The sequence below is a fragment of the Podarcis cretensis genome (assembly GCF_951804945.1).
Source record: "Podarcis cretensis genome assembly, chromosome: 2".
NCBI classification, from domain to species: domain Eukaryota; kingdom Metazoa; phylum Chordata; class Lepidosauria; order Squamata; family Lacertidae; genus Podarcis; species Podarcis cretensis.
In genome coordinates, this window is record NC_137171.1 from 81854222 (window position 1) to 81878911 (window position 24690).

Below are 24690 nucleotides of genomic sequence, written 5' to 3' on the forward strand. Positions count from 1 at the left end.
TCTTCCTTATACTGAGTCTCCTCTCAAATCTATTTCTGTCCCTGTGTAAAGTTGAAATCCTACCCAATCAGAAACTTCAGTTTCTCTCTCAAAAAAGTTGGCTGGCAAACAGTTGAAATGTCAGGAAACGTTATGCGCCATCATGACACTTCAGAAAACTGGTGTCAGAAGCTTCACTACCAGAGAATAAGTTGATTGGAACTATCATTATCATGCAATAGGTATGTATCAGGTGCTGTGCACTAAGTAAAAAAGAAATGACACGTTTGGTTTAACAGGTCCACAATAGAAATCCATCATTCAAAGAGTGGTGTTGTCAGATTTTGACAAAAGAGGAAAAGGTTTAATTTTGAAAAGCTATAACATGATGCATATTTATGCCCCCACACAGAATAAGATGCTGAACCATGTGAATGAAAACTGTACATACTTTCAGCATCTTTTCGGTCTAGTGACTCTTCAGGAAGTTTTTTAAGGTAATCCTTTAGGAGAAGCTCATAGCGTGGAATTCTCTGTACAGGTTCCAGCATGTGATGCTGTAATGTCAAGTTTCCACATATTTCTTCTTTCTGTAATTAAAGGAAAACAGGCTGATTTTCTGAACAATTTTTTTTTCTTTTGCCATATCCATGTACTTAAACCATTTAATGATGTAGGACTGTAGAAAGATGTTCATATGCTTAATTAGTCAGTTTTTTTAAATTATCATAAAGATGCTGGCGGTCATGGCAAGGTAAATACAGAATCAAGCAAAGTGTTCTATAGAACTTCTTTCAGATGTACAAATTATCATCATAATAAAAAGAGGAAGGAAAGGAAAGGACATTTAGTTACTATGTCATGCTGGATCCAGGCCTAAAGGCATCTCTTACTGATACCTTGGTTTCAACCTAGGCTCAGTCCAGTACAGCAGTCCATCCCCATATCTACTACCCAATTCATGTTTCCCGTAACAGTATTATTTATTTCATTATTTCTCAGTGGTATATTCATCACAAAACAAAGAAGTACGAAGTGTTGTATACAGAATAGACCCAATGGAAGGAAGTCAACATCAAGCTCTTCTGATCATTCCACCAGTGCAAGTATTTCACCTTACTGGGCAGAACAATCCCCTATCTCCTCCCACCATCCACTGTTCTGGGAGTTCTCAGGACCACCCTACCACCACCACCAGTCACTTTAGGGAGCCGTAGGGGGGCATCCAGGGGGAGGAGAGGGAAGGAGGCTCACTGTGCAGGAAGAAATCCTTGCACAGGGCTTCTGCTGCTGACTGGGACTCAATAGACAAATCCTACCCATTGAAATTAATGGACCTAAGTTACACATGTCTATTAATTTAAACTAGTCTGCTCTAAGCAAAACTAACATTGGATTCAACTCAAAGTCTGCAAGTTAATTATGATGGAATACATTGATCAATATAATGACTATGCATGAAGAGAAAAACAGGTTTATCTTAAACTATGGATTAATGCAAGCCAGCAAATGTTGATGGTTCCCAGTTAGAAGGCTGTAGCAGCTTTGTTTCTCCTCTGGTCCTACTACTGTAGGCTTAGCTTACAGTACTCAGGCTTAGCTTAGCGTTATTTCTGAATCCAGGATCGTGGTTTATTTTGCTCTGGACAAACCATGACCTGAAACGAAGGTCTTACTGTTCACGGCTTGTCTAGAAGAAATAAACCATGATCTCAGGTTCAGACATAACACTAAGTCTAGCCATAAAAAATGGCTTCTTCAAGGAAGTTATTTTCCTTTTAAGCCTGGCTTCAATTCAGAGTTTATAATAATAAATTTCATATGCCCATTTAATGGTTTATATTTATTACAATACTCTGTGTAAAACCAATGAGCTGGCCAGAGATCTAGCTGGCACAATCACATGTCACTGAAATCAACCCTGCCTTCCCTAAAAGGTTTTCTTGGCTACAGAGCTACACAGGCAGACCTATCCAGTATATGATACCATAAGTGTGTGGAATGGAACTTTTTCTGGTTTCACTCCCTCGCATGTGTAATGTCAACAAGGCATGGACTGTGATAAGTACAAATGATTTATACCTGTATGTTTTGAATAACAGCTTTAAAAGGAACAGATCTCTGCATCCATGTGTTCACCATGTCCATTGCTCTGTCAAAATTCTTTACATATTCTCCATACATCTTCAGAAATGGAGCAAGTTTTTGGACGATGTCTCCGAGCCTTGGGTTTGTATTCCTGTAGACAGAAGAAATAACAAGACAAATTTAAAGAAAAACACAGAAATGAAATATGACATCAGCTGGCAACTACAATTACACATCCTATGTTTGAATGCAGTCTGATATAATTGATCTTCATAAATTACAAGTATAGTTAAAATGATGTGGATGGGGGGAAATCCTACTTACTCACTTGCATCAAAATTAAACACACAAGTCTGAAAACAACACTTCAATTCTTTTGTAAACAAGTGCTTCTATTATTACACCATTTGGAATTCAAAATGGCAAGTTTTGTAAAAGTGCATATTTGAATTATCTCGCATCAAGTTGTGTGGCAGTAAAGCTGCTAGCACGTTTGCCAAGCTAAGCAGGGCACAGTATCGTTTCAAACTGGATGAGGGATCGTGTGTTAAGATTCCTGCATTGCAGGGGGTTGAACTAGATGGCCCCGGGGTGCCTTCCAACTCTACAATTCTACAGGCAAACACCAGTTGGAGTCTCCACAGCAGTGGTGTATGGGGGGAGCAGCAGCAGCAGCCTCCTGGCATTGGAGCTGGCAGTAATGAAGATGGGGAGCTCTAGAATGGCAGTGATGGCCCCACAGGCACAAAAATGCCCTGTTGCCAAGCTGCAGCTCCTCCAATCTCACCCCACCCCATCCTAGCAAGTACAGCATTATTGCAAGCAGGGAGCAACAATCACCCTGCCCCTTCTCAAGGACTGATGCTGTAGTTTCATAAATGTTTAGGAAATTGTATTCCCGTTCTCTATTAAACTTTATTCTCTTTCCTATGCTTTAATACCCGGGACTGACCAATCTGAATGATTTGGTGTCTTATGGCTGCTATCACATTATTCACATTTGTTTAGAACAAGTTAAACAGCAATGAAGATTCACGAGGGACAGCCATGGTTACACCTCTGTTCATTATGAAAATTCGTTTATACGTATCTTTTGCCTGTCTTTTAACCAGGTTCTCATCCTTATGAGGAGCTGTCCTCTTACCCAAGGACAGCTTTATTTCCTTAGAGCAGGGGTGGCCAACTCCCAAGAGACTGCAATCTACTTTCAGAATTAAAATCTGGCAATGATCTACCACCCTTTTTAGGGGTTTTTAGGGGTTCCGGTCAAAGTTGTTGAGCTTTTTTAGGGAGGGGAAATGCCCCATTTTGTTGGGGTTTCGTTTTTTTTTGGGGGGGGACTTTTAGCGGGAACGGGAAACATTTAGCAGAACAGCAAAAATCTGTCTTACGTTACAGAGATCAGGAGAAAATACAGGCAGAGGAGAGGGGCCCCAGGTGCTCTTAGGCAAAAGCAAAGGGAAATGAGCCCGCGATTGACAGCAATTGACTGCAACCTCCCGGGGATCCCGATCAACCTGTTGGACAACCCTGCCTTACAGGAACTCGACCAAAACTTTTTAACGATCTAAATATATGTTTTTCAATAAGCGAAGTATACAATGTCTTTTTAAAGGACACGTCAAAGGGGCCTGAGCACAGGCCTCGCTGCATTTTTGGCTGCGGATGTGAATTAGTCACAAAAAACTAAACAGATAGCTATCTCCACGTATGAATTCTTATTAGGGAATACTTTTACCAAAGACATTTGTGTGCTTATGGTGCATTTCTATTTCCCAGCCAAGGCTTTGACCCAAGGCTTTGTATGCTAGATTTGGAAATGGAGCTTTCACAAAGATGGGCTTCCCTGAGGCTAGCTCCAAGCATGCAGTTCAGATGCAAGCATGGAACAGTGCCTAACACTGAAAACAATGAGAAAGAGCATTGTTCCTGCACCAGCTGCTGATCCCTGCCTCTGAAAAGACAGAGGAAAGCAAAACAAGATAGAAGCTTGTGCTAATGTGGGCGAGGCTTAGTTGGTGCCATAGTTTCAGATGCAGCAGGGGTTTCAAAGCCAGTGAAACCACATGGTGGAACTATTTCAGGAGGGCCATCTCCTGAACTTCATTTTGTAAAGTTCATGGAACACTCAGGAGTGTTAAGATGTGACATACAGATACATACCAATAACAGTGCATTATATTTTGTTGTGCTAGCATGTTACAGAAGTGGACGTTTTTAGCTTCTAGGAAATTCTTAACATAGAAACATTTGTTTGTAGTCCTTCATTTACCCACCACTCATCTGTAATCCTTGTTTTGAGCTCAGGCAGAAGAAACTGTTCGTGGAAGCGATAGATGGAAGAAATATTTGAAAAGATTCCTGTTACCACATCAGGTGGAATCCCCGCCTCAAACAATTTAGTGCAAAAAACCTGCACCAAAACACACACACAACATCAGAACCAAAAGTATATTATTTATACTAGTTTAAGCAGCTGGATGTTGACAGATAACGGATATGGATTTTTGAATTTCTCCCCAAGATGTATTCAACAGACATGTCTAGCTGGTTAGAAGGACTCCTCAACTAAAGACATCCATATATATTTCCAATAAATCTGCCACCTGCTTATTTCAAAGCCATTTGTTATGTTAGCCATTTAGAGTGAAAGCCAACTAAAGAAAAAAACATGGATTTAACATATAAAGGTGCTTTACAAATATTTTCAAGTATCATTTTTAATTAACATTTGGCTAGACAAAAAAACTAGTGAAAGAAAGAAAGAGGCTAAATGGAAAGGTTTCTTTACAATGTGGTCCAATTATATATTTTTCTACTTCCACACAAGACATTGCACAATTGGTTAAAAGACAACAGACATCTGACTCAGCTATTGCAGATAAATTTGACTTTTGAGGAAGTTAATTGTCCAAAATAACTACCATCAGCTATACAGACATACTAGAACTGCTCTAGTAGAGAAAAATTAAGTTTTCTTACAAGTTTTTAGCAAGGCCAATTTCCCATATAGAAGTAGACTTACCTGATCCAGAAGATGAAGCCTTTTAACATAAGCTTCTTCCGTATGAAGAAGTTCACTTGCAATGTTAAACAGCTTCTGTGGCTCCGAACACTGCAGACAACATGAAAAAGGCAATGTGAATTTTCAGTCAAGATTACAAATGCTGAGGAAGTAATCGTTTTCATATTATGTTCTTGCAGCTGATGAAGTGCACACTACCATAAAAAGTCTTCCATTTTACTGAGCTGATGAAGTATACATTTGGATGGTTCATGAATCTCTTTATGGATGGTGCATGTTTCACTGTTTCTCTAAAATCAATTTAATACAGAGCAACCTCTTACAGTATAGTTAGAACCATCTAATTTGCATATTTCACTCATTGTCATCAAATGTGAACGATGGAACCCTCTCACAAGGCATCCTTTACTAAAATTTAGTATGATGTGGAGCAAAAAGAGGGAAGAAATCAAAGTATGCCTTTCCTGTGGTTCGTTAGTGGTAATCGCCTCCACAGAAAATGTCCAAATTCAACTGATGGCCTTAAAACATTGCTGCCGCTGCTTCATTTTAAAACAAACAAACAAACAAACAAACAAACAAACAAAAAACCCCAAGAAATGAAAAGGGAAAAGCAAACATGTTTAGGGGCAAAGTAAAACAGGCTTTCTTACTGATTTTTGAGCTTGCATAGTCAATAGCTAATCAAATGCTTTTATGAGGAACAAAAAAGTTAAAAGGTGTTTATGGATTGTTGTTGTTGTTGTTGTTGTTGTTGTTGTTGTTACCATGTCTCTCTAGCCCTGAAATCCGTTCTCACTAGGAAAAAAGAAGTTATAGTCCATGCATTGGGGCAAACAAAAAAAAGACAAAACCACTCTCAACTTTTTTAAAAAAAATAAGGCTCCAAATTGCTGGTTTCAGAAAACTAGATAGAAATACCTAATCCTTGCAATGCAGTGTTGGTTTTTCAAAACTTCCTTATTGACTTCTGGTCTGAGCAAATCTGATGACAAAACTCTAACAGGTGGCTTTGGAATAAAAAAACTTTTCAATTTAAGGCACCCTGCACCTCCTAAGCTCTGCATCACATGCCAAGTTTATTTGTTACCAAGGCTGATGGTAACAGCAAAGCATCACACTTGATTAGAGCAAGGATATGAAGCTGCTTAAGTTCTCAGCCCAGAACTTCATCTCCGGATTTCAGGGTTTATGCAGACACATTCACAACTATTATTCTATTCTGCTTCCTCCTCAGGATATAACACTGCTCACCAGCAAGAAGAGAAGAAGGCAAAGGAAGTGAAGACCAAGTAAGTGAACTGAGACAATCCCGCTCTTTACACCCTGATAGCTAATAAAATACGATAACCTGGTCAGTTGAAGTGTTCATCACATGGCAACTGTCTTTCATCTCCAAAAACAATAGGCTTCAATGAATAGAAAATCTTCACTTGATTAGGTTATTTATCTCCATACAAGATATGCCTGGGCCTCTCTCATTCCTACGATTTAGCACTAATATAGAATATTTCCATATCTCTTCTTTCCACTTTTTTATTACCAGTCCAGTTATTAACCAATTAAAATAGTATGGCAGTTGTGCTTGAACATGGGCACACACTTGCAAAATCGCTAAAATCAATCACTTTCATGTCATTTCTTCTTTTAGAAGTATCCAGGCTGAGATATCCCATATACAACGTCAGCAATGTCAGTCAGAGAGACATTATCAAAGCTAATAAGCTCCTTCTTGTCAGTTTTCATTGGACAAACGACAGAGAAGACACACAATTATTCAGTCATGTGTGTTCAGGTTCTAATAAATGCTCAATGACATTGATGCCTTATAGCATAAAATAAGACTCCATAAAAGAGTGATGTGGAATGAGGCATTTCTTACTTTCAGGAACACTATCTTTAAAAGTTAGCAAGATTAATCAGTATTTTCATTTCAGTATTTTACACACAAATGTGCCCATTAATTGTTTATTATTGCCCATTTTCTCACAGGGGGGCATTCTAAACAGAATGCACAGCAAAGTACTGTATCAGTCTGCCAAGATTAGAGCAAATTAAGAATAATGCCATTAAATTGGATAATTATTTGGATTTTAATAAATATCAATAATTTACTTCTCTTCATCTTTCCACTATAGAAACAGTGGATAACTTAAGGAAAAACAATTTGATGTGATCCAGTGTATTTCAACACCGAATTTCTCAAGTATCTGTTTTTCTGTATTCCATTATGAATTGACCTTATCATTGCCTCTTGACTAATGTGTAGATAAGAACTCAGTAATCCACCAGTATTCACATTTCCTAGAATTATGGGGTCATCCAATCTAATCCTCTGCATTGCAGGAATCTCAACTAGATCATACAGGACAGATGACCATCTGCAACAATTCTTTTAGGTTAAAAAAAAACTTAACATGTGTATTTTGAGAGAAAATACAATTTAAAATACGTATTCTTTTAAAGTTGTGATTTAAAAATAATAATCACAGATTAAGGCAGAAATAGAACAAAGGAGACTTATGGGTAAAGACATGCTAGAGTGACATGGAATGGCATCTCTACCCCAGCATCAACACTCAAACTAAGCTGAGTGAAAAAGAGTAGTGATCATGGCAAAAGAATAGAGAACCTATCATTTTGTGAAATAATCTGGATGCTGTGCTCAAATGGTTTTTCATGCCCAAGGTCCCAAGTTCAATGACTCACACTGAAGGATCTCAGGTAATAGGCTGGGAAATACCTCTCTGCAGAGACCTTGGCCAGCAGTCAAAATGACTGGCTTCAGGTTAAAGGTAAAGGTAAAGTTAAAGGGACCCCTGACCATTAGGTCCAGTCGTGACCGACTCTGGGGTTGCGGCGCTCATCTCGCTTTATTGGCAGAGGGAGCCAGCGAGCAGCTTCTGGGTCATGTGGCAGCATGACTAAGCCGCTTCTGGCGAACCAGAGCAGCACACGGAAACGCCGTTTACCTTCTCACCGGAGCAATATCTATTTCTCTACTTGCACTTTGACGTGCTTTCAAACTGCTAGGTTGGCAGGAGCAGGGACCGAGCAATGGGAGCTCACCCCGTTGCAGGGATTCGAACCACCGACCTTCTGATCGGCAAGTCCTAGGTTCTGTGGTTTAACCCACAGTGCCACCCACGTCCCGAATCAGGTTAGATCACTGGTTTTCAACTGGTGTGTTCTGGCCCATTATTGGGTCATGACTTGATAAGAGCATAAGAAGAACACTGGTGGGTCTCTCCAGGGCTAATTATAATTATAACTATAATTATACTCCACCCATCTGGCTGGAGTGCCCCAGCCACTCTGGGCAGCTCCCAACACATATAAAAACATAATAAAATAATAGTAGCAATCTGAACCAATATAAAAAGTCTCAATAACTTTAAAATCAACAACTTATATCAAACAAAGCAACATTCAACAATCCATCAGAATCTCATAGTAAACAGTAAAATTAAACTTCAGCAAATAATAATTAAACAGTTTACACTTATCAACCACAATAAAGAATTACCAATCTATAATCAGTAAAAATAACAGCAAATCACAATGCATAAAATACCACCAAACATACAAAACCATGTAAAAATATCAAATTGAGAAACAAGGATGCACAACTTATAAAACTTTTAAAAAATATCCCTGAACTTCGCTCTTCTGCTGCTGCTGTTCTCAAAGTCATGGTCTGGGAAAGGCTTCCAGGGCTGGAGGGTGGAGCAAGGCAGGTGGGAACGCCATTGCCTGATGAAGAACAGAAAGTCTCCCTCTCCTCACCTAGTCCAACATCCTATACTCCCAGTGGCCTACCAAATATCTCTGAAAAGCCCAGAAACAGGACCTGAGAACAACAGCCCCACCACCACCACCACCAGCAACTGGTATTCAGAGACAAGCCGCCTCTGATAGTGGAAGCAGAACATAGTAGCCATTAATAGCTAGTAGCCATTAAGAGCCTTATCCTCTACAAAGGATGGGTTGCAACAGCAGCACTACCACATACAAATATATGGAGGGGAAATTAATGAGCAGGCTTCCAAACACATGTTTGGATTAAAGGAGGATCTGAGTCTAATAGACCGAAGACTGCTGGATTAGACAGATCAATGACCTGCCTTCATATAATGAAGCTCTTGCCAATTATCATCACAGTAGTCAGCTACTGTTGCAATGACTACAGAGAAAAGGTTTATTTTGAACAGAGTACAATATAAAAGGAACACTGAAAAATGCTATTGAAAAATAATTGTTATGCAAACTACAAAAAGACACTAGTTTAGGAGATGAAGAGGGGCAATAGAGCAAATGAAAACCTGGATTAGTGTTTTCAAGAGGTTTCTACTCAAAATTATAAAGAGTAGCTCAGTCCTTTGAAGATTGCCTCATCAAACTTGCAACAATGTACCTCTCTACATTAAGAATGCCTACACCACACCAGGAAATGCCCAGAAAACAGCACACATCAATGTGATCAAGAATCCTTATCCTGGTTTTAAAAAGAGTAAAGAAAATTGAAATTGGGGTGGGAGTGGAAGCAGCCTCTCAAGTGCTCCACTTAAGACTCTTCTTGTGACATTGCTGGTCCTCCTTTATTCCCCAAAGCTAGTTATATTAATTACTTCAACTGTGTCATTTCTGGTTAAGTGATGTCAACAACATTCTGGAGTCCCCAGAGCAAGACAGGCTATCAGACACATTTGCTCAGGAACTTACCACATTTCCTGTCCAGAGCTTTAGTGCAGAAAGCAGCTGCTGTGCAATGAATGCAATGCAATGTTTTGCCTATCAATATTAATCCTTTCACCGTGGCTTACATGGATCAGGTGTACTAAATTATTAGCGTACACAACATGATGGTGATGATAATACCTGCATGTAGAACTGCCCAAAATCCAAGTGCACTTTTTTTTTAACAAAGCAGGGAATCAGAAACTGGGTTAACACAGGGTTTACTTTCCTCATTTAGCTAATTTTAGGGCATGCCATACCACTGCAGAAGAACACAGGCAATTCACGTGCTGTTGGAATGTACTGGGCCCTAGGGTATTGTCTGAAGGCAAATGAAGCTGCCACCCTGTTGGAGCTGAGCAGGTCTGCTTCTAGCCAGTATCTAGGTGGGCTACCTTGGATTCCGTGAAAGAAGAAAGGAAAGAGGGGAAATGTAATGAAGTAACATTAATAATTTCCCATTTTTAGTTTGAATGAAATCTGCCTTTAACGTTACAATTCTAGTTCTCCAAATAGTAATACAGTGGTACCTCAGGTTAAGTACTTAATTCGTTCTGGAGGTCCATTCTTAACCTGAAACTGTTCTTAACCTGAAGCACCACTTTAGCTAATGGGGCCTCCTGCTGCTGCTGCACTGCCAGAGCACGATTTCTGTTCTCATCCTGAAGCAAAGTTCTTAACCTGAGGTAATATTTCTGGGTTAGCAGAGTCTGTAACCTGAAGCTTATGTAACCTGAAGCGTATGTAACCCGAGGTACCACTGTACTCCTAGCATTTACCCCACAACAGCAGGAAGTGAATGAGTCCTGCATACCTAAGGCCCATGGTCCTCCCTCCCCAGTCTATTTCTAGACCCTCTTGTGGAACGTGCTCTACAGAATGCTGAGAAAGAAGGTGAACAGGGATGGGAGGGATGGAACGATATGGGTTGCAAAGAAGGAGAAAGGTTAGCAGATTAAAAAAAAGAAAAAAGTCAACTTGTATGAGGTGTGAGTCCCTGCTTCAGAGAAAGCCTCACTGTACTTTGCATCTTCAGGTCTATAGAAGAAGGCATTTGAACAGGGATGCCATGGGTATTTTTAAAAAAGCCACATCACATCTGCATAGTATACAAACAAAACGTAGCCCAGTATCATACAATGTTGGAGGAAGAGTCAAACATATATGAGATGCTGATATAATTGAACATGGGGAAATTTAACTTCCAACTAAATGAAAGCCATTCAAAACATTTGGTCAAACTAATTTAAAATTCCTTCCATATATATTGCCAATTTAAAGGTTCAGGTTAAAAATATTCTAAGCTTTATGTTGCAGTTGTAAAGTTATTTATTTCCCATTTTTATTCAGTGGGAAAGGTCAAAAGGCCCCACATTATTTGTTAAAATAATGCATTATATTAATATGTATATTAATAAAATGTATTATTCAATTAAGATGTTTATTAATAAAATGCATTGATTATATGATGCATCTCACATAAGTATGGGGCATCTAGGTATGCATAGATAATAAAATAGGGAAAACTGATCCTAAGGATTGATGTGTACTTAAAGATCAATCAGCTATGGTCGTAATTAAATCTGGACTCCCACTATATAGATATTACTAGCTCCATATCTATAAATTAATTTTTTTGCCATGACATATTTTATTATATTGGAGACTGTGTTCGTTCATCATGGTATATTCTAGAGCAAAGCACACACACTGAGAGACTGCATTCTTCAGAATATACTCCCAGGTTTTGCCTTAATGTTGGCCATTACTCTACCATTAATGGTTGCAATGACACCAAAATCAATGTTTCTTGCCCTTTCTTCTGACTTGACTCATATTAATACACTGATTAGTCTCAGGCATATGGATAAAGAAACAAACTATTTCAGAGCCTAAGCCCAAGTGAGTCAATTGCAGTACTCACTATATCTCTGATGGGGAAAGGTACCAAACTATGTCTTTATGGCTATTTGAACTCATAATGTTACTTATGATTCTATTAATGCTATGCTTGCTAACAAAACTGTAAACTGCTTTAGAAGTTCTGCCTAAATATGGAATATACATCTTTTAAATCACCCCCATCACTAGAAGCTGTGCAAGTACCCATACTTAATGATTCATTTCATCCTCTCATTTTATAACTCATGACATCTCCTCCTAGATCTCCTGTGTAGACCCAAATCCTTCAAGATCTATTGATAGAAAGCTGTATATAAATGAGTTAAATAAATCAAGACATCCCCATGGTGGCCACTGGCTTAATAATAGTTTGGAGTCAATCTGGATTTTGAATGACATCTTCTTGAAAATAACCAAGAGCCTTGTAGTATCTTTATTGTTGCGACTAAAGACTATTAATACAGTCATCCCTATGGACCATGTTGCAGATGTACATGATAAGCTTCAGGGCAAAAAGAAGCCACATAAATTTATTATTGTTGATTGAAAACATTATTTTAGGTTTTGGGGCAGCTGAGCAATCATTGACTTATCAATATGGTGAGACGAGTATTTCATAGAATTGTAGCTTTGGAAGAGATCCCAATGGACATCCAATCCCAACTCCCGTGCATTGCAGGAATCACAACTAAAGCATACATGACAGATGGGCTTCCAACCTCTACTTAAAAACCTCCAAGAAAGGAGAGTCCACTACCTCCCGAGGGAGACCGTTTCACTGTTGAACAGCTCTTACAGCATGGTTACTGAACTCTGGTAACAGGTCATCAGAAGAAAAGCCCTGCAGAATTAGGATAAGGGCTATGCAGTCCAGCATCCTGCTCTCACAGTGCCCAATCAGATGCATATGGGAAGCAGGACATGAGTGTAACAGCACTTCCCCCAGTTGTGGTTTCTGGCACTGCTAGCAGCTCCAGGAATCAGTGTATAAGGAGCATCTTCTATAATAATATTTCCGAAGTCTGTGCATGTAAAAATTTGTCTATGTGAAAATCTTTACTTCTTAATCACATCAGTGACACAGACAGGAGCTAAAAGGGAAAGGGAACCTCTGAATAGAGACACATACCCATTCTCCAAAAAAGAAAATAATAGACCAGTGCTTAATGGAGAGTGAAAAGAAACTGTGGTATCAACTTGCTTTGTCTGCCCTTCCCTCTGCCCATCTTTGCATGTCCGGAAGTTTTGAGTATCAACCATGAAGCTGCTGGCCTATATGCTGCAGATTTCAAAATGACAACAGCAGTCACATTTCAGTCTAACAGGCTTCCAGTTCCACTCTGCCTTATTGGAGGCAGCCCCCACGACAGCGAGAGATGGTTGGCGAAGGAAAAACAAGGATGATTGAGGGTAATTATCCCTGCAAATTCCTCCCAGGGATGGGGGTGGTGAACAGGCTTCACATACAGTTTGTCTCGGGACCCGGCTCTCACTCCGATATGGAATGCGGGGGGCAGGAAGGTGCTGAGTGCAAAAGCACTTCGCCTGCCAAAAACCCTCCAATGCCGCCATTAAGAAGCAGAGGTTCTCCTATTAATTAGACTAAAGTACAGGTGCATGCTAGAAGAGATGAGATCACAAACTGTGGAAGAAATTAGCTACAAGATTTTAAGCTTTGAACTTGAGATAAGTTCAAAAGACATGGTGCAAAAGCCAGTGGGGAGGAGGGGAGCCTATGGCTTCTTTCTTTAAAGTTTTCTTCTCTAAATTTATGATTTGGCAACCCTCCTCTGAATTAGTTCAAATTATATTTGTACAAGCAAGAATGGAAGAAATTGGACTAGATAGATAGATAGATAGATAGATAGATAGATAGATAGATGATAGATAGATAGATGATAGATAGATAGATAGATAGATAGATAGATAGATAGAGATAGATAGATATAGATTCAACAATAACAATAAATCAGCAGTAACTAATACATCAATTCATTACAGTTGACCATCTTTAACAATAGTTAACAAACTACAAAACATCACTTTGAGTTAGTCAACTTTTCATATTTAACTTCACCTCTTTCTTAGCAAATCAGAAAGAAAAGACCAAAAGAAGAAAGTGAGAAGAAAATAAAACACCAAAGGAGGAGGAAGGGGAAAGAAAAGAAAAAGAAAGAAAGAAAATTAATAAAAAAGAATTTTTAAAAAATAAACACATTTGACTTCCGATTAGACTCATTGTATTATTATTTCTATTGTTCTTTCACACACAGTTCCAAATTACTGTATTACTTTCTCTATTCTTATCAGATACCAAAAACATTATGTTTCTTATTTTACAAGAATCATTCTAGTTCTGCCAGGAGATGTTTATTATTACAATAGTTTTCCAGATATTCTTTTTTAAAAATTCCATTCTTTCTGTACCTTCTATTGGATTATAAATATGGAATAGAACATCAAACAGAGCTGTGTGTGTTAAAAAAAAGGAAAAAGGGAGGAAAGCTCTATTTTTCAAAAGGTTTATAAGATGGAAACTTAGAGTTGACTCTTCCCCATCCTTTATTATTTATGAAGTGAACTGAATAACACTAAGAGGACGTGGAATTTAATTTAATTTAATTGGAAGTATAATTGCTCATATATCTTCAGTTAGAAGAAAGGATGAAAGGAGTCTGAACTGCCAAAGGAACTGATCATATTCTTTACTGAGTCATCTGCAGTTCTATAGACTGCTCTTCTTCCCAGGCTGAGAGGAAAAATGGTGACAACAGGTTACCGTATTTACTGGGACAGAGTGACTTTTGCAGCTGTTAGAGTTGCAAAACAACAAAGTACGGGACGGAGCGATGGAGAAATTTCTGGAACAACAATGGGATATCAGCTCCACCCAAGGAATGATGGATAACACCAACAACCAGGGGGAAAGAAAGACATAACATCTTACAGGGACAGGAAGAAACACCATGGACAGAATAATTGCCACACAAAGGAAGAACAAGGATATAGCTTGAGTTCTTCACTTGTAGTTTTATAAATCATTTAATGTATCAACACAAATAGAAGTTATTAATATTGCAGTTGTATAAGGGATTATTTTTTTGACCTGAAGGAAACTGAAATTAGTAAGATTTTGGAATGCAGAAATAAATAAAATAATCAAACCATCAAATCTAGCACAAGGGGTTGGGGGCACTTTATCTAAATTACAGTGGTACCTCGGGTTAAGTGCTTAATTTGTTCCGGAGGTCCGTTCTTAACCTGAAATTGTTCTTAACCTGAAGCACCACTTTAGCTAATGGGACTTCCTGCTGCTGCCACACCGCCGGAGCACAATTTCTGTTCTCATCCTGAAGCAAAGTTCTTAACCTGAAGCACTATTTCTGGGTTAACGGAGTCTGTAACCTGAAGCGTATGTAAGCTGAAGCATATGTAACCTGAGGTACCACTGTATATAGTTCGGTATTTGAATGATAGGCATTAATAAGTTTATTTTAAGTTGGTATAGTTATCATGAGGCTATTATTGGACTGTAATTGAAAACTAATAAAAATTATGAAATAAAAAAATAAAAGGCCAACATCAACACCTCCCAGAAAACAATAACAAACTAAGGGGAAGTTGGAGACCTCAGAAAGAAAGAAGGCTGGGTCTGAAACTCAAACTGACTACATATCCACCATAGACTAGCACCGAAGAAAAGAGAAAAATAAGAAAGACAAGGGAGCTCACTCCTCAGCAACAGAACAACGCTTTGCATAGAAGTGACAGGCGTCTGACTGAAGGCCTTAGAGAGCCACTGCCAAGCAGTACTCAGTTACTGGGGGGCAAGTGTCACAGACTATCTGACTCAAAATCATGCAGTTTCACATGCTCAGCAAATTTTGAAGATCATTCTTCCCCACTGCATCCTGTTATCAAACCAATACAAAAGATAATATTTACCTTGTTAATGTCTACACATTCCAGTTTTGGCACCTCCACTGTCTCTTGCTCCTCACTGCTTCCCTCATCTATGTCACTGTCTTCATCCTGAGCAGAGTCTCTTTTCTGCTCTCCAGCGGAAAACCTGGCACTCTTTTTGTCCGTCTCCACCTCCGCTGGGTTCCCGGTCACAGTGACCTTTTTCTGCTCCGCTCCCTCTTCATTCAGGAAAGTCTCTCCTGCCACACTACAAGAAGGGCTGTCAATCCCACTGTCCCTATTGGGAATTTTACCATTACTGTTCAGCTCCACGGATGAGTCCTTAGGTACAAGCTCTTCCGTGGGGGCTTTGCTGACCTGCACATCAGCACCATCTTCAGCGCTTGTGCCATCATCTATATTTAGTTCTTTAATTTTCATTATGTCTGTGTTAGACAGTTCAGTGCTACACAACATGCCAGGTTCGCTGTCATCAAGCTCTTTATTTTCATTGGTAGAAGATGCAGTGGAACCTACTGCATCACAGACGCTTGGGCAACACTGTTTGGAAGAGTCTGTCTCAGGTTCCATTTTAAAAGCTAAGTTGAACTGGTTTCTTTGAACAGCATGGATGGGCCTCCTGCAAATGAAGATAAAGACAAAGGCACTGGGTCGTTGGCATCACATACAAATCCACTTTGAAGCTAGTGCCCTTGGTTTAAACTCTTTCAGACCACAGGCCAAGTCTAACTTCAGATTGAGTGAGGTGGCCTGCCTCAAGTGGCAAATTCTGGGTCTGTCGTTAAAAAGCCAGCCAATTGTCAAGCATTGCTTACCACTACTAAGTATGTCAGCTGAACTTTCTGCTTCATGCCCTCAAATGCTTTTGGCTGTCTCTGTCAGCTTCTTCTTTTCATTTATTTAAAACTACAACCGGGCACAGAAATTTCTTTAAAATATCTTTAAAATATAACAGGTGGCTGCCATAAATATTCATATTATATTAAAGCATAATAAAATTCAGTTTTTAAAGGAAATGAAACCCACAAATTCGTCCTATTAAAAATTTAAGGGAACAATATTGAGGAAGTCATGGCCTTCAGCAAAGTCACTCCTAAATAATGAATAAATCATTTACGGTTTGCTAAAAGACTAGCCAGATATATTTATCTTCATAACAGACTGCAACATCCCAAGAGAATGAAATTATAAAAGTAATTTATAGCATACTTACTCAACATTTTTAACACCAGAAAACAGTCCTATAAGTTCTCGGTTCTCTGACAAGTTAACCAGTTTTAAAATCAATCATGTCTAGAGAAAATCCGTCCAACCTAGATAAATCACTTGTTGTCCAAGCACACCTATGCCAGGACTGAATAGTCGTGTACGGTTATGTATTTATCCTTTTGGAATCTGGGCTGGCAGCCCAACATCATTTTTACTGTAACCCTCCGTTGTCAAAAATGTGTCATCACTGAGTGATTTACTTGTAAACCATCATCAATTATCAGACACATTTCAAAACTCTCCACTAGGCTTTAGATGGACTTGGCTTAATTGCTGTTGGTATTAAAATAGACACACCATTTTATGTATTTCACATTTGTGAGTTGTTATACTTTCATTCTGCACTGTTACAACATATTTTCCCCTCCAGTTATTTAAAGAAGAGAGGAGGATAGCAGAAGTAACCAAAAGTACTTACCTAATACTTTCGAATTTTTCAATGAGTCTGTTAATGTCTGGTGAGGTCTGTGTTGTTTCTTCTTCAGGCACTGGGCTTCTTGTTGACTTAGGATCTGCTGGCAAAGGCCTAGATGGTGCTGGAGGAATCTTCTCGTGCCCGGCAGGCTGGAGATGAACAGGTTTTGGAGGTACTGAAAACAAACAGAGTGTGAGAGAGGAATGGTCCGTCTTTCAGCAACCAAGCCAATTGCTCCTCCTCTACAAAGCTGAAAAGGCCACTGCTTTATTATAGTAACACCAATGTAGCGCCAGGCTGGTTTTATATATAAGAACAATTTGTTTTAAGCCAAGACTCACTGGGCTTCTCTTTTGCATTTTGGTAGATCTTTCAAAGACTGACGGAACGTCACCACTTCCTTGTTGCTAAACAGGATGCACAGCACACATAGACACTGCATTTTGCAAAAGCTCTACCACAACCCCCAGTCTTGAAATGAGCATTTTCGGTAGTCGTGACCCAGAACTTTGAGTTCTTTTGGATTAAAGCACTGAACAAAACTGATAAGAGTTAATAGAGATTTTTAAAGATCTTCTCTCATGCCTATTCTTCTGGAAATTCAGAAAGCAAATCAAGAATTATCCGTATTCCTTTCTTTTTCCTTCCCCCACCTCTTTAAGGTATAAACTGCAGAAATTTCCTTCCTCTTTTGCTGCTGCACTAAACATGCTACTGTAAGAAAGCACTTACCAAGTACTGCTCTCTACTCCTTTGGTGGGGGTGGGAAAGAGCATTAGTCCTACCGCAGCAGTCTTTTGGAAAATGCAGCAAGCCATGCGAGGTCCTCATATTGTTCACAAGTAAATAGTAGTTTTTCAAGCATGCAAGCGGTAACCCATAGCAACAGGGTTCATGTCATCTCACTGTTCCATACAGCCAGAAGCAACTTAACTTAACCGGCCTTTAAACTAGATACTGTAAAAAAAGGGCAATTAGCTCCAGTTGTTCACATCCTTCAACAGTTGCTGGCAAAATAAGCTCAGGTTCAGACTGCTCAATGAGGAAAAGGGTGAAGTTTAAAATTTTGAACCTCTCTCTAAAGCGTGTTGGGTTCAACATTTAAAAAAACCATGCACTGTATTTTTGTATAATATCATCAACATATATGACACTTTACAAAGAAACATATGCAAAATAGAGGAATTTAAATAAAATGTTTAACTGAGTGGGAAACAACAAAATAAAACATAAAATGTTGGCAGCTTCCTCTTAACTTGAAGCAGGTAAAGGGTGCGGCGGGGGGCGGGAATGGGACAAAAGTGGCTAAAATTGGGGGGGGGAGGTTTGGAAAACTATTACGTTTTAACACTTACTGGCACTGTAAGTGCTAAGGTATGAATATATCACCTGCAATGGACAAAGCAAAGTAAGGTATGAAAATCGATGTCCAGGAGGAACATTTTGCATTGCAATTTGTCAGATAGCCCATTAAAATATATGTTGGAACACTGATTTCTGCCTTAGAGGAGTTCATTAAAGAACATCAGCTTACAATACATCATTTTGGGGTTAGAATCCATCAAGGGGTCTGGTTTCCAGGTTCAGAGGGAGATGGTTATTAGTCCCAAGCAGAGCGCCCGGCACTTCGGGAACACATCCGCAGCCTAGGCAGCCCTGCGGGAGTTCCCCGCAGGGCTCCCCACGCTGCGGATAGCAGCCTGCCGCCCGGCGCCCTCAAGGAGAGCGCCCCGCGCGCCAGGCAGACATCCGCAGCGTGGGGAGCCCTGCAGGAGTTCCCCACAGGGCTTCCCACGCTGCGGATAGCAGCCTGCCGCCCGGCGGGCAGGGCGCCCTGAAGCAGAGCGCCCCTCGCGCTGGGCAGACATCGGCCAGCCCCACAAGCTCGGGGGACAGCAGGGAGGCGCAGCACCGCCATCCCGCTGTTCCTCGACCTGGTTCGGTTTCCCCACCTGCTTTTGGGGGGGAAATAAAGGGGGGGAAATTTCCTTTATTTCCCCCCCCCCAAAAAAAAACTAGGTGCGTCCTATGGGACGGAGCGTCCTATGGGACGAAAAATATGGTATACAGGCATAGAAAACAATTTAATACACCTTAGAGATTGTGAAATTTAGACTGCATACACGCTATACCTTCAAAGCACATTCCTTCCCTCAAACAATTCTGGGCACTGCAGTTTATCCCTCACTGCCTTGCAATTCTTAGCAAACTCTTAACAAACTACAGTGCTCAGAATTCTTTGAAGGGGAAAGATGTGTTTTGAATATGCTTTAAAGGTATACTGTGTAAGCAGTTATACATTTTTCCTACAACAGATCCCAGAGAAATCTCTTTGGAATGAACATGTTTTTTTAATATATATTTATTCCCTTAGACTGGATTTCAACTGCTAACACGTTATTTCAATTAAATTTAGTATGCTATACTTTTTTAGTTCAGAAGCAGCCATTATTCATGATTGTTCTGTCCCACCTGCCATGTGCAAATGTTCCTATCCCTGCATTTTTTTAATGGAAGAGAATGGCAGCAAATTAGTCTATCATACAGAACATGCCTTCGAGGTGAACAATGGGCCAATGATGCACTGCAGAGATGGCAATAAAAATCAACCCAAAAAGTGAAACCCAAACAGTACCTTTCTGTTCCATTGATATCAACCCAGTTGAAGTAATGAACCTCTGCGCCACTGCAATGTGCTTCAGATCAAAACTTACACGACTTATGCTACTTATGCTACTTTCTGAATAGCCTTGTGAAGTTCAGCCCTCACTATTATTACTATAATTATTATTAAATTTCTTTACTGCCCTTCATCCAAGGATCGCAGGGAGGTTCACAATATAACACCACAAAGATACTAACACAAAAGTAACAAACAAAAACAATATCCCACCTCTAGCTCATATAGCCTCTCAGAAGGCCTGATAGGGTGGCCATGCATCGTTCAACACATTTTTTTAAAATAACACCAATAAATTACAAACCTTGGGGTTTTGGCAGAGGATGCTTTTTGGCCAAATGGCATTTGGTTTTCGGCTTTCTTCCAGGTTGAAGAGTGCACTGAATGGGATCCACACGCTGCAACTCACTACATGTTTCCAGCACTGTCCTTGAGTCAATGTGACATTTGACTTGAAAAGAAGAATGAGGGCAACCTAGAATAAAGAAATGAATTTGTATTTACTTCCTCCTTTTGCTAATGAGTAAGCAAAAGACTCTGTCACATGAACTGCTCTAATGATTGACACATCTACTTCAAAGTCAACAGTTTAAATCCATCCATCCCTACTGTCATTATGCAAAGGATGGTTGATGACAGAAAGATAACAGCTTTCATGAACAATTTTTCAAGAAGAGTATTACATAATCTGCATTGAGGTTCTTCTACAATCAAGTGGTGTATACATTTTAGAAATAAACAAATAATCCAAATCAGGGCTGCGGAAACTGTGACCCTGAAGGCATGATGTTGGATTGCAACTCCCATCAGCCCTAGTCAGCATGACCAATTGTCAGGGATGATGGGAGTTGTAGTCCGACAATGTCTGGAGGGCCACAGATTCCTCACCCTTGCTCTAAATTTATTAAAATATTCTAACCTTGAATGACTGTGGGGATACCCATATAACTGTAAAAACATTTGTTTGATGACAGGGGCCATGTCAGCCCCCACCTCTGATGTCCATGTGCTGAAAAGTTCAAAATATTATATAACACACTAGCAGGTATTAGTAATAGCTACCAGTTAGGTATTATAAGGAGCTGATTGGTCATTTAACCAACCAAGCTGGTGTGGTTGCTTATTCAAAGTACCAGAAGGAAAAGAAAAACACCATTATGAATATATGTGCCATCAGTGTTGCATTTCAAAAGTTCTGAGGGTCTGCCCTCTTCCTTAACCCAGTATGGTTAATGTTCATGAGCAACTCAAAAAGTAATGTTATCCATATTTTTACTTCAATTTCGAGAAAACTGAAAACAAACCCATATGGCCCCTTAAAAGGACCAAGTTGAAAATAACAGTACAGCTCTATGTGGTCTGTCTGCTGATCTCAAAGAGTCAATACTAGTGATAAGTGGTCAACCAATGACCACAAAAAAACCAGAATCATAGAGTTGGAAGGCACACCAAGGGTGATCTAGTCCAATTCTCTGCAATGTAGGAATCTCCACTGAAGTATCCATGAAACTAATACCCTGGTTCATGCAAACAGTGTAATGTCACACAAACAAACAAACATAGATGTTCACACACACCCTTCTGTGAACTCTGAAACCACAACTTGCCAAAGTTCCCATTCACAAAAAAGTAACTGCAATGCGCCATGTGAATTCATGACTTAGATATGACAGTGGTCATTACTTAGCATCATTTATCTCTCTGCCTCTGTCTCTCTGTCTCTCTCTCATTCTCAAGGGTTACACACTTGTTAGTCAAAGACTAAAAAGAATCGCAGTTGCATATCCAGGTTGAAATGCAGCTAGAAGGTGAGGAAGAGAGGAGACCAAAGGAGTTGTGTATCCACTCCTGGCTTCATGAGTGCAGCCACAGCACACAGCACTTGCCAGATGAAAGAGTGGGGGGCGGGGGAGAGGGGCCTTGGAACTGGGTCTGTGTGATCACTCAGCAGAGCTGCAGGCTGAGTGGAAGGGTTTGAGCAACCATCCCTGGACTGCTTATTCTCAAGACTAAATCATTACAGGTTGTTTGTGAAATAGTGGTTCAATAGATGTAAAATCATTCTTTCATCCTTCTACTTTTAAAGGCATTATTTATTTCTAATACTTGCTTTGGCAATGCATCCATATATCACAAACTGATAAAAGCGGCATTTTCTGGGATGGTGCAAGCTAACAGCTCAGTTGTTTTAAATGGACCTCATCAATCCACATCAGCTAACAATCTTTCTCAGAGAATGCAAAGAACACGGTTCAGTGAACTCCTAGTTGATGATTAAAAAGCCACTTCCTTATCAAAAGCCACCACCTACGTCATAAGTGAAAACAAGAAACAAGCAGTGCTTTTAAAAACGAAAAACCCAACATCATGCAATACAAGCAAGCTATACGGTACACTCTTCCACTACCCCCCCCCAAAAAAAAACCCCTTATGGTGACATTATATTAATATTAACTGCACTAGAAATATAGGCACAGTACAGAAATATAAATTCCCAATCCTATCCACAGGTTCACAAGCTAAAATGCACAAGACAAATAGCAGGAGAACAACAATAACAAAATTATTGCCCCTTCTCTTCTGGACTGCCTATGGGACCGGTACAGCACAAACCCTAAAGTGGCAGACAGATGGTAGAAGGACCCTGAGGGGAAGGGAAGCGGAGGTCTCTCATGTAGAGAGACTAGGAGAGGAGAGGAAAGTTCCCATGTGAGAGCTGGAAAAACCTGCCTTTTCTGCAGGGGATTAAGAGTTAGTTTTGTACAAAGAAAAATACTGTATATGCATCTGTTGCAATGTTTCTGAACTTCACATATACTGTTGTTGATTTCCCCCCTCTATTAAGTTGTAGGAGTTTGTTGTTAAGAAATGTGTATTAGCCTGAACCTGAGAAAAACATGGAATAATTCATGTTATTTTACTGGGTTTGTGGAGTTTATTGTTGGGGTGCTGGTGCAAATAATTTTACATTACTGCTTACTTAGTATGTTTTCATTATGTATTATATATTAACTACTATTATTTTTTACTATGTATTGCTTATTATTTTGACTTGTATTTACAATACTGTTTTAATTTTTTTTTGTATTGTACAGCTGTTATATTAGGTATTGGCATAGGTTGTTTATCATGTTCATATATTGTTTATCATGTTCTATGTTGCAAACTGCCCTATGGCCTTTTGGCAAATAATTGTTTGGGGGTGGGGTAGGGACACAAGTTCACTTAAATCATTCAGCTAAATTAACAAGAATCAGTCCATGAATACAATGATACACTTTGATCACCACCAGAACTTTAGACAAACACAAAACAAAATCATTTTGATGGCTTTGGTATTTCAATCATGAAGCTTATTGGAAGAATTGGTAAGGTTTTTATTCAAATCTCAATAAGATAATTTCTACTCTGAAGTAAATGCCAATACAATCTTGTTTGCTTAAGTGTTCTCTTTTATTTTATTTCTGCACAAAAAGTCTTTGGATCCAAGTTTACAATCATTTTAGTTAAATTAATGTTTAAAAACATATATTTAAGACTTCATGCACTATTATTCTGAAATGTATTGGGAGTACAACATCAGTTAATAAATATTTGTATAGCAATTTATCCATCATGCCAAGACTGAGTGCCATAATAATAATAATAATAATAATAATAATAATAATAATTTATTTATACCCCTACCAATCTGGCTGGGTTTCCCCAGCCACTCTGGTCGGCTTCCAACAAAATATTAAAATACAGTAGTCGGTCAAACATTAAAAGCTTCCCTAAACAGGGATGCCTTCAGATGTCTTCTAAAAATCTGGGAGTTGTTGTTCTCTTTGACATCTGGTGGGAGGACGTTCCATAGGGCGGGTGCTGTTAAATTCCAGCCCTGAATTAGGAGTTCAAAAGGGATATGCAATATAGCCCTACTATTATGCTAGTAAAAACAGTGAAAATCAGTTCAAAAATAAGACAATTAAACATGTACATAAATATACACATGTATATTTTGAATATTGCAACCAGGGATGGAGGAAGAATTTGCAGAACCTTATTCCAAAGCCTTATTCAATCCAGGAAAATCATGATTCAGACTGGATCATGAGTCCACTTTCGTCCTGTGGATACCATTACAAGGTGGCATGAGGGCTGCAGCACTGCCTTTGTCCATTCCTCACTGCTTTTACAAAGCTCCAGAAGTCACCCAGTTGCTCACGGCCTTGTGTGGTTAGTGTGCTGGACTCCTTGCTGCTGTGTGCATTGAAAGGAATTGAGCAAGTTCCCCTGGGAGCGACGGCACCTGATGACATTCTCTTGCTCTCGGAAGGAGCTGTATTAGGGAAAACATGGCTGCCTCCATGTAAAAACTGAGGGCTGTCATTCTTTTTACCTTGTATGAGATCCCTCTGAGAGCCAGCGTGGTGCAGTGAACCTGGGAGACTGGGGTTCATATCCCCACTTGGCCATGAAGCTCACTGGGTGACCTTGGGCCAGTCACTCACTGCCTCGCAGCCTAAGCTGCCTCATAGGGCTGTTGTAAGGATAAAATGGGGAGCAGGAGAACTATGTATGCTATCTTGAGCTTCTTGGAGAAAAAGGCGGACAGAAATGAAATTAAATGCTTGGTGCCACCTGTGCTGATAAGGTACTATCCCATCTAATCAGCCCATTCATCAATAT

At 39.5% G+C, this 24690-nt stretch overlaps 1 protein-coding gene across 1 annotated transcript in view; it reads right to left on the reverse strand.

Annotated features, from left to right (window-relative positions):
* The window catches only part of FGD3 (FYVE, RhoGEF and PH domain containing 3), a gene marked incomplete at its 5' end in the record, with an annotated part of 116519 nt that overhangs the window by 36582 nt on the left and 55247 nt on the right, over positions 1–24690 (reverse strand). The window contains 7 exons of the mRNA XM_079965022.1: positions 431–569; positions 2062–2218; positions 4344–4480; positions 5093–5182; positions 15677–16274; positions 17343–17514; positions 20324–20494. Coding sequence (XP_079821148.1) covers positions 431–569; positions 2062–2218; positions 4344–4480; positions 5093–5182; positions 15677–16274; positions 17343–17514; positions 20324–20494 — 1464 coding nt within the window. The remainder of the gene's footprint in view (positions 1–430; positions 570–2061; positions 2219–4343; positions 4481–5092; positions 5183–15676; positions 16275–17342; positions 17515–20323; positions 20495–24690) is intronic.